This window comes from Euprymna scolopes, chromosome 14 (genome assembly GCF_053919585.1).
Source record: "Euprymna scolopes isolate OS-2025 chromosome 14, ASM5391958v1, whole genome shotgun sequence".
Taxonomy (NCBI): domain Eukaryota; kingdom Metazoa; phylum Mollusca; class Cephalopoda; order Sepiida; family Sepiolidae; genus Euprymna; species Euprymna scolopes.
The window spans coordinates 132,461,855-132,471,764 of record NC_136495.1 but is presented as its reverse complement, the minus strand read 5'-3'; the positions used below and the strand labels follow the sequence as shown (position 1 = coordinate 132,471,764).

Sequence of the window (9,910 nt, the reverse complement as noted above, 5' to 3'; positions counted from 1 at the left end):
AAAATAAATGAAATATAAAGCATTTGTGAGCTGTCGGAAAGGATGAAAATACCACTACGGTCTAACCAAGAAATAATTTTTAAAAATAATAAATATTTCAAGGTTTTTAAACAATTGCTCAGTGCCATTTTGATCAGGACTGACACATAAAATAAAAAGAGTTCTATATGCAAAAATTAATTAAAAGCTACGGTTTTGAAGTATTTATTGTTTTTGTTATTGTTGTTGTTATAGTAATATTAGTAGTAATTCAAGTAGTAGTAGTAGTAGTAGTAGTAGTAGTACTGATGGTAAATGTTTATTTGCTTCCCCACTAAAAAGAAATGTGACACAAAGGTAGTTTTTAACGGGGGAGAAAGACAGCTCCTTAAAAAGGGGCACTCTGGAAAGATGCAAAAATTAAAAATTACCTGAGTATGGAAGGGGTTTCCCTCTCCATTTTCTAAGGACATATAAACTTGAGAGTAGCGCCAGAACAGATACTACACTCTGATCCTGGCCTGCGCCAGCTCTCCTTTGTAACACAGTCAATGTGTCAAGTATATATATATATATATATATATATATATATATATATATAAATATATATATATATATATATATATATATATATATATATATATATATATGTCAAGCTGGAATTGGTTAGAATTTATCGAGATATGATGACAGCTCTACTTAATCAACTAATCCGTAGATTCACAGACACACATGCAGTTAATACTTTTACGCGTTCACAAAACAAAGCAATTTCACCTGACAAATGGATATAAAACAAAACGGAAAAAGTATCAACTTTAGTAGAAGTTTGTGTCCCGAAGGATGCAGATGATGAGGAAAATGGTGAAAACAACCAGGCAAATATACCCGATGAATAAAAATGCAAGAGAGATGCAAAACATTACACGTAAAAGGCCGGTTGAAATGTATGAGATGGTGTGTTAATGTCTGAATCCGGTAGGATGCAACTATTCTCAGCTAGAACAAAATGATTAAATCACTTAAAAAACAAAGAACGAGATGCATTAAAAGTAGCAAGCCACCTCTTTCCCCACTGTACCACTTGCTCAAGATCAGAGGAGAGAGAATCGGAGAGAACTTGGTCGTTTACGGTCTTAGATGTGCTACTATAGATAGTAGTGTCATCAGCATAGATGTCTACGAATGATGTAAGGATTTATTGTCCAATTTTACTGCTGTACACTCTTTAACCCTTATCCTCGAGTGGCCTCTTCGCCTTGATATGTGGTGACGCCTATGTAAAAAAAAGGTAAACGTCTATCCCAGTAGCATAACCCAAAAATAGAAATATTTCTTTTATTTTACTACATATTAATCTTTTTTATTTTTTTAATATATTTATTCTTTTTCTTTTTTTAATATAGTTATCCTTTTTATTTTTTTAATATATTTATCCTTTTTATTTTTTTAATATATGCAAAAGTAATTTATTTAATATATTTATCCTTTTTATTTTTTTAATATATATTATCCTTTTTATTTTTTTAATATATGCAAAAGTAATTTTTTAATATATTTATCCTTTTTATTTTTTTAATATATTTATCCTTTTTATTTTTTTAATATATGCAAAAGTAATTTATTTAATATATATTATCCTTTTTATTTTTTTAATATATGCAAAAGTAATTTATTTAATATATTTATCCTTTTTATTTTTTTAATATATGCAAAAGTAATTTATTTAATATATTTATCCTTTTTATTTTTTTTTAATATATGCAAAAGTAATTTATTTAATATATTCATCCTTTTTATTTTTTAATATATTTATCCTTTTTATTTTTTTAATATATGCAAAAGTAATTTTTTAATATATTTATCCTTTTTATTTTTTTAATATATGCAAAAGTAATTTATTTAATATATTTATCCTTTTTATTTTTTTTTAATATATGCAAAAGTAATTTATTTAATATAGTTATCCTTTTTATTTTTTTAATATATTTATCCTTTTTATTTTTTTAATATATGCAAAAGTAATTTTTTAATATATTTATCCTTTTTATTTTTTTAATATATGCAAAAGTAATTTTTTAATATATTTATCCTTTTTATTTTTTTTAATACATGCAAAAGTAATTTATTTAATATATTTATCCTTTTTATTTTTTTTAATACATGCAAAAGTAATTTATTTAATATATTTATCCTTTTTATTTTTTTTAATATATGCAAAAGTAATTTTTTAATATATTTATCCTTTTTATTTTTTTTTAATATATGCAAAAGTAATTTATTTAATATATATTATCCTTTTTATTTTTTTTAATATATGCAAAAGTAATTTTTTAATATATTTATCCTTTTTATTTTTTTTTAATATATGCAAAAGTAATTTATTTAATATATATTATCCTTTTTATTTTTTTTAATATATGCAAAAGTAATTTTTTAATATATTTATCCTTTTTATTTTTTTTTAATATATGCAAAAGTAATTTATTTAATATATATTATCCTTTTTATTTTTTTTAATATATGCAAAAGTAATTTTTTAATATATTTATCCTTTTTATTTTTTTTAATATATGCAAAAGTAATTTATTTAATATATATTATCCTTTTTATTTTTTTTAATGTATGCAAAAGTAATTTTTTAATATATTTATCCTTTTTATTTTTTTTTAATATATGCAAAAGTAATTTTTTAATATATTTATCCTTTTTATTTTTTTTTTATATATGCAAAAGTAATTTATTTAATATATATTATCCTTTTTATTTTTTTTAATATATGCAAAAGTATTTTTTTAATATATTTATCCTTTTTATTTTTTTTAATATATGCAAAAGTAATTTTTTAATATATTTATCCTTTTTATTTTTTTTAATATATGCAAAAGTAATTTTTTAATATATTTATCCTTTTTATTTTTTTTTAATATATGCAAAAGTAATTTTTTAATATATTTATCCTTTTTATTTTTTTTAATATATGCAAAAGTAATTTTTTAATATATTTATCCTTTTTATTTTTTTTAATATATGCAAAAGTAATTTTTTTAATATATTTATCCTTTTTATTTTTTTAGTATTTTCAGGCGTAAACGTTTTTAACAAAATAGAGATATAGTATATATGAAATTCGATAAAAATATGTAAAGTGTTTTTGTTTTGTTTTGTTTTGTTTTTTAATTTTATATGTCTATTACTTTATTCTGAATGCTCATTTCTGATTTTTGTTGCTTTGTCCAGGCACAGACCCTCAGCGTCCAATCAGAATTCGCTACGTCAGAATCAGTCCCATGCCTGTTGTCATCCCGGGTACTTTGTACTTAAGCATGGGCGGTACGCTGACCCACGACCTCCCACGTCGCCTGACCATCGACTTGAGTGTCACCAAGTACATTTTCAAGATGTCTTTTGAGCTTCCATGTTTCGACAGCCGCGTTGGATCATGGTAAGTCTCTCCCCCCCCCCTCTCTCTCTCCCTTCTTACTCTCTATCTATCTACTTGTCTATCGATTTCTAAAATTCCTTCTTTTTTCACAGTAATGTTTATTTTTATTTTTTTCATTAATTTATCTGTGTTTTTTTTTTCTCCTGTTTCCAGTATCTCTTTAATCATGTCCTTATTCTACCTTTTCTTTCGTCTCGTTTTTTTTTTTTTTTTTTTTTCATTTTTCTTTATTTCTCTTTATTTCCATCTCTCGCTTTTCTTTGGATCTCTCTTTCTTAATTTGACAATTTTCCACCTTTTTGAATATTCCGGTACACAAATGTATGGCACGCTTGTTTTTTATATGATTTTACGTATTTCTACAACTAAAATTATTAAATAAAGCATTATTCTATTTTAATATTACCATCATCATTATGATTTATGTAAATAATGCGACTCATTATATTGAACATAGATTCTGTAGTGTACACTTGTCTTTGTCTATTTACCTCGACCACGAGCGAAAGATATGTAAAAAAAAGTTATTTCTATTTGTAGGGATCTGAACGTCCTTGCGCCAGTTCTCAAAATAACGTACATATTTGTTTTTAATAGAACAAGTATATTTAAAGGGGATTTAGTACACTTCTACTGATATATATTAATGTAAAAAAAGCAACAATGGGTATTGTCAGTATATAGTTTTTAGCCACACACACACACACACACACACACATATATATATATATATACACACACACGCACACACAAACACATACATACTACAAATATATTGGTAGAGTACTGCCGTAAATAATCTCACCCGCTACTTAATTTGTAAATAAGCGGGTTGAGCACTATAAAAGTGGTCGACGAATGTTTGTTTAAAATATATATTTGTCTAGGTTATTTGCGGGTACTGCTCCCGTGGGTCGATGAGTAAGACTACCTACTGGTTCTATATTCAATCCTCGGCTTGAGAGAGGTGCTAGTTTAGTGACACTGATGAGTTTTGATACAACAAAAAAATATCGATGACTCTCTCTCTCTCTCTCTCTCTCTCTCTCTCTCTATATATATATATATATATATATATATATATATATATATATATATATATATAATTAGACGATATACTCGGCGTTAAAAGTAACGTTAAATTCCTTTTAAAAGAAAAGGAAAAAAATGTGTTTCTAAACAGTTCACTTCTTGTAAATTAAAAATATACTGGATCGAAACCGAAACCTAAAGGCAGTGAGTCAAGTGTGATAACCGTTAGGCCAGCTTGGCACGATCTTTAGAGAATTTTTAAAATATACTTATACTTAAAATAATGCAAATGGTTCGCGCATGCGCAGTAGTGAAACAGTTAGAAACAAATAAAAGTCAGATTTTTCAACTTGGACTCTTTAGTAGCCCTATTTTTTGGATGAACGCCGATGAAAATTTTTTCCACGTGTCTGAATTCCCTATATACTAATTTCAAGTCTGTAGATCAGAAATTTCTTGAGTATATAGGTTAAGAATTGTCCTCGCACACATTCTCACTTTATGTGTGTGTGTGTGTGTGTGTGTGTGTGTGTGTGTGTGTATCCTTCAAACACTAGGGTGTTTGAATATAAAGTTAAGTGGCAGTTTTAGTCATTTAGAACTGCTTTAAAGCTCCACCGCTCACTCATTTTTCGACCAAATTTCAAACAATTATTACACTTTATAGATAACATTCTCAGCTATATTGTGAAAAAAAATTCAATTTTCGTTCAGTAAAACAAAAGTTTTGATGAATTTACTGATGTTCAAAATCGTAAAAAAGATGAAGAGGATAGAGACATTTTTTTAATAACTTGTTTCCATAGCAACCACGGCGCTTCATCGACTACTGTTGCTACAAATTCACCGTTCTCGCGAAAAGAGAAGTAACAAATGGAACAGAGAGAATGAAAGAATGAAAGGGGGATAATTGGAAGGATTTTATTGAAAGCAAACGATATATCTATCTATCTATCTATCTATCTATTTATATATATATATATATATATATATATATATATATATATATATATATATATATATATATATATATATATATATATATACCATCCACTGTATCGGTCAAAAATAATCAACTTCACGCAGAAGTACTCTACATTTTGTTATGGCTATTGTTGTTTTTTTTGTTTTTTTTGCATTCTTCTAGTTATTCTTTTCTTTACTTTTTTATCGTGATGATATGCATCGATTTCATGTAGACATCGCCGCTTCCCACCTCCTCTGTTCGTCTTCAACGTTTACTCCCTCCTCCCTTTTATTTCACTGGCGGACATCTCCCTCACTTTTCCATCAACACAAGGACATTCTTCTTTTGGGAGGGGGGAGATGGGTGACACATGTAAAAATGCATGTGCCTGAATTCCTTCACAGGTACTTTTAATCGAATCTATTTCTCAAGAAAGCTATGTTGGGCGATGCTTTTGACTGGTTTAAAGCGTTTACGGTTTAAAATATCTGTTATGGGCTGCGTCCAAAAATGCATAAATCTCTATGCGCTATGTTTTCCCAACTGCTGGTTATTGAGAAGCTAATATTGTACAACAAAAGGTGAACGGTGCAACTTCGCATGACGTTCGGGTATTTTACCTTTTTTTAATACAATAAAAATATTAGAAAATAACTTACAAAACAAATTTAAGAAACCATCTGTAATTTTATAGAGGGAAAGGCAATCGCAAAGGATTTCCTTAATTTTTTTATAATCAAATATGAAACTATATCTGAAAAAAAAAATGGCAGTATATTACTAATTAACCAATAAAGTTGTCATCGTATTACAATGTTTCAGTCTTTTACTCCTAAGGCAGCAATTCCCAACCTTTCCTCCATCATTTAATTCTCGGTTTTTGTTATTGCTTCATTTACCCATACTGCCATATAAAAATTCGTAGCCATCATAAAGTGACAGAAAAACAAGAAGGTGAAAAGGAAACTTTTTATTGTTTAAGTCAGGAAGTGGGAGAAATAGAACGAAAAAGGGGGAATGGGGAGAAGGAAAAGGGGGAAAAGGTGGGTTGTTGTTTTTGGTTTTGGTTTTGCAGAACATAATTAAGTTTTGCAAAAAGAAGTAGAAAAACAAAAAATCATCAATGTTAGGTGCATTTTGTCTCAGGAAGCCAAAATCTTCAGACAGCCTGTTTATACTATTTATTAGATTTGAAGAACAGAGAAAAGGAAGTATAGGTCGTGCAGTGAAAACGTCTCTATGGCGAAATTTAAATAAAAGACTAGATACTCTTTTGCTCCGCTATCTCTGATCAAAACATGTTGACCACTGACAGAGGAATTCTTATGGCAGTTTTCTTAGCTTTACCACTTCCGTGTTGGCCTCTATCAAATTGGAAGTGGTGGTTTCGCTTGTAACGTCATAACTTCATAACGTCACAACAGATTGCTGACTTTTCATTAAAGCTTCCTTATCCTAGATTGATTGCTTTCACAAGAGCCGAGGAATTCGTCTACACTCTACGAGAGTTTTGCTGGTTCTATTCTGATCAATGACTGTAATCAAAAGACGCTTTCAAAAGATCGAAAGCGTTAAAGCTTTCGTTTTTGATGATTTATTCTTGTTTTCCATTTGTCTTGTCACACACACACAATATATATATATATATATATATATATTATTATTATTATTATTATTATTATTATTATTATTAATGTTTTATCTGCTTAATTACACATGTTTCGATTACCGAAACGTATCAACGATCCAATTACTTCATTATACTTTACAGAAAAGACTTTACAGAAAAGACTTTACTCTAAACTCTGATGAAGATATTTGATCGCTCATATGATTCAGTAATTGAAACATGTGTAACAAAGCAGCTAAAACGGTAATAAAAAATATATATTTGCTCTGCAATAGTATTGAGCACTCTCCTCAGGTGTTTACTAATTACCATTTTTGCTGTATATATACATATATGCTGTATATATACACACACATATATATATATATATATATATATATATATATACATATGCATATATATATATGGGGTTGTGCATACAGGTGTGAAAGACAGTAAAAAATATCCAAATTTGAGATAATCACAGTGAATGTTCAAAATATGCACCCAAGAAAAAACACTTCATCCTACATATTCAAATATGGAAGTAAAAAAAAAGTGTTCCTGCTCCATAATACTTGTCAATTACTAATTAATTTGAACATCATTATATAATGTATAGTACTAGCTAACAAACGATACTTTTAATGAAATATAACGCATTAGCTGTATTGATCATGAAAATATTACTCTAAAATTGGAGACGTATTCGTAAAATATATTGAACATTTGGACATTTGTACATAGACTCGTTTCACATTATTTATGAAAGTCTTGTGAGGCCTTCTACAATGAGAGATGTGAATTTTTATTTTATTGGTCTGCTATGAGCTCTGAGTTAGTACATGTCAATTTTACATATATAAAACAGTGAAGAGCTTTGTTTTCACCAGTATATAAGTATAGTCTTAGCTTTTTTCGATTTTGGAACACAAACGGAATCTCAAGAGTATAGAGTATGGTCTTGGTCAGTTCTACGATGACGAATACACGTATTGCGGACCGTAGTTCGCAGGCACTTGATTGGTCGTCCTCTCTCCTGCTTGCTGTCTCCTGAAAGAAATTACTCCAATTGCCTTCATTCGTTTGTGAGTTAGTCACGAATTCCATACGCAACAAATAATTGACTCCAGACGTACATCTTTGGATTTTCGTTTATAAAGGTTAATTATTGAATCATTTCTGAATACAAAAAAAATTGAATTAATACAAATAAATGTTATTTTACAGTATGAAAAGGAAAAATATATGTAATCTCTTTTTTCTTTCACCAAGCAGTCTGCCTAAACACTGACTCAAACGGGACCTTTTTTCCACAACCGATTGTCTTTCTTCCCCTTCTGTATCTGTCGGTTAGTGAATGGGAGAACGAAGCACGGGTGGTGGAGTGGAATGCCCCAACTTTCAACGTCAACCGGGGTTTTTAACTCTCGCCTGGAGAAAAAACGCCCTGCACTTCCTCTTATAGGAAGGTAACTGTGTGCGGGAATCTAGGTTTCTCATCCAGCCAATCCATTTTCATAAACTTAAACTCTTATTTACACTAATTGTCTAAACTGACCAAATCACTTGTGCATATTAGTTATATAATTTTCCACACAAAAGTCCCAAGCAGGCGAAATCCTAAACCTTTTACACCAAGGTTATATCCCGGACAAAAAAAATAGTATTCGATACCATGTAACGGTTCTCGTCACAAAACAATATCATTATTAATGCTCTCAAAGTTTTCTCTCTTGAACTTTGCGTCTCCAACCATATATTTGGCCCAGCAAGACTACCGGTTAGTATCCGGAATTGTTCACATGATAAAAAAAAGCTGTAATTCAGTTCTAATTCAAGCCAATGTAACTTTTTAACCATCACAGATGGTCGGGTCACACATGTACTATAACACTTTCTATCTGGCAATTCACTACACACACATATATATATATATATATATATATATATATATATATATATATATATATATATATATATATGTATATATATAGTTTTCCATCGACAGACTGTTTCACTTCAGTTCGATTAAAAAAGCAACTGACTCAATCCAGGATTGAAACTCAAATGTCTAAACAAGTGGCAGTTCTAAACTTTTGGCTGCGCTTTGGTTACACACACACATATGCATGTTCAAACACACGCATATTTATATATGCGTGTGTTTGAAACGTATGTATGTACGTGTATAAAATATATTTATATATGTATAGCTTACTTACCGTAGATGTATTTCGCTAAGACTATTACTACTACTGCTGCTGCTATTACTACTGCTACGTAGCTTTCCTTATGTATATCCATATATATGTGTGTACGTGAGCGTGTGTTAGATGACGTTTGAAGTAGTGTAAATTTGGGGATTATTAGCACATAGTTTTATGGGAATTCACGACAAATCTAAGCTCTGCTTTTTCTGCAAACATTTAGAAATACAAACTCGATCAAATTCCATTGGTATCAATAGATCAATTTATACAGAGTAAGAAATTAGTTTCATAGCAAATGCATATGTTAAAGGTATGGAGTATTCAGAACAAAAGAAAAGAAAGTCGAAAATGTGATACCGTTCTGCACGTTTCCTCTGTAATTACATCGATTATATCGGATTTTGTGTTATTTAAAAAGAAATAGCGATAATTCTTGCAACATGTTAATCGAAAAATTGTTTTAATAAATTGCACAGCTTTCACATGATGTCAGTTCCATTGGAAACTAGCTAGTTTAAACATATTGGCCGGCGGGGGTTTTAGACACATGCAGAGTGAAACTATAAAATTGTCGCCCTAGTAAAGGCGACATCATTCCATTTCCGTTGAATGAAAACCGGTTTACTTTTGTTGTCTAAGACTATGTACTAGTTGGCGAATTGTGT

At 29.1% G+C, this 9,910-nt stretch overlaps 1 protein-coding gene across 1 annotated transcript in view; it reads left to right on the top strand.

Annotated features, from left to right (window-relative positions):
• The window catches only part of LOC145293374 (ganglioside GM2 activator-like), a 97,580-nt gene that overhangs the window by 77,079 nt on the left and 10,591 nt on the right, over nt 1–9,910 (top strand). The window contains exon 2 of the mRNA XM_080140010.1: nt 3,220–3,424. Coding sequence (XP_079996136.1) covers nt 3,220–3,424 — 205 coding nt within the window. The remainder of the gene's footprint in view (nt 1–3,219; nt 3,425–9,910) is intronic.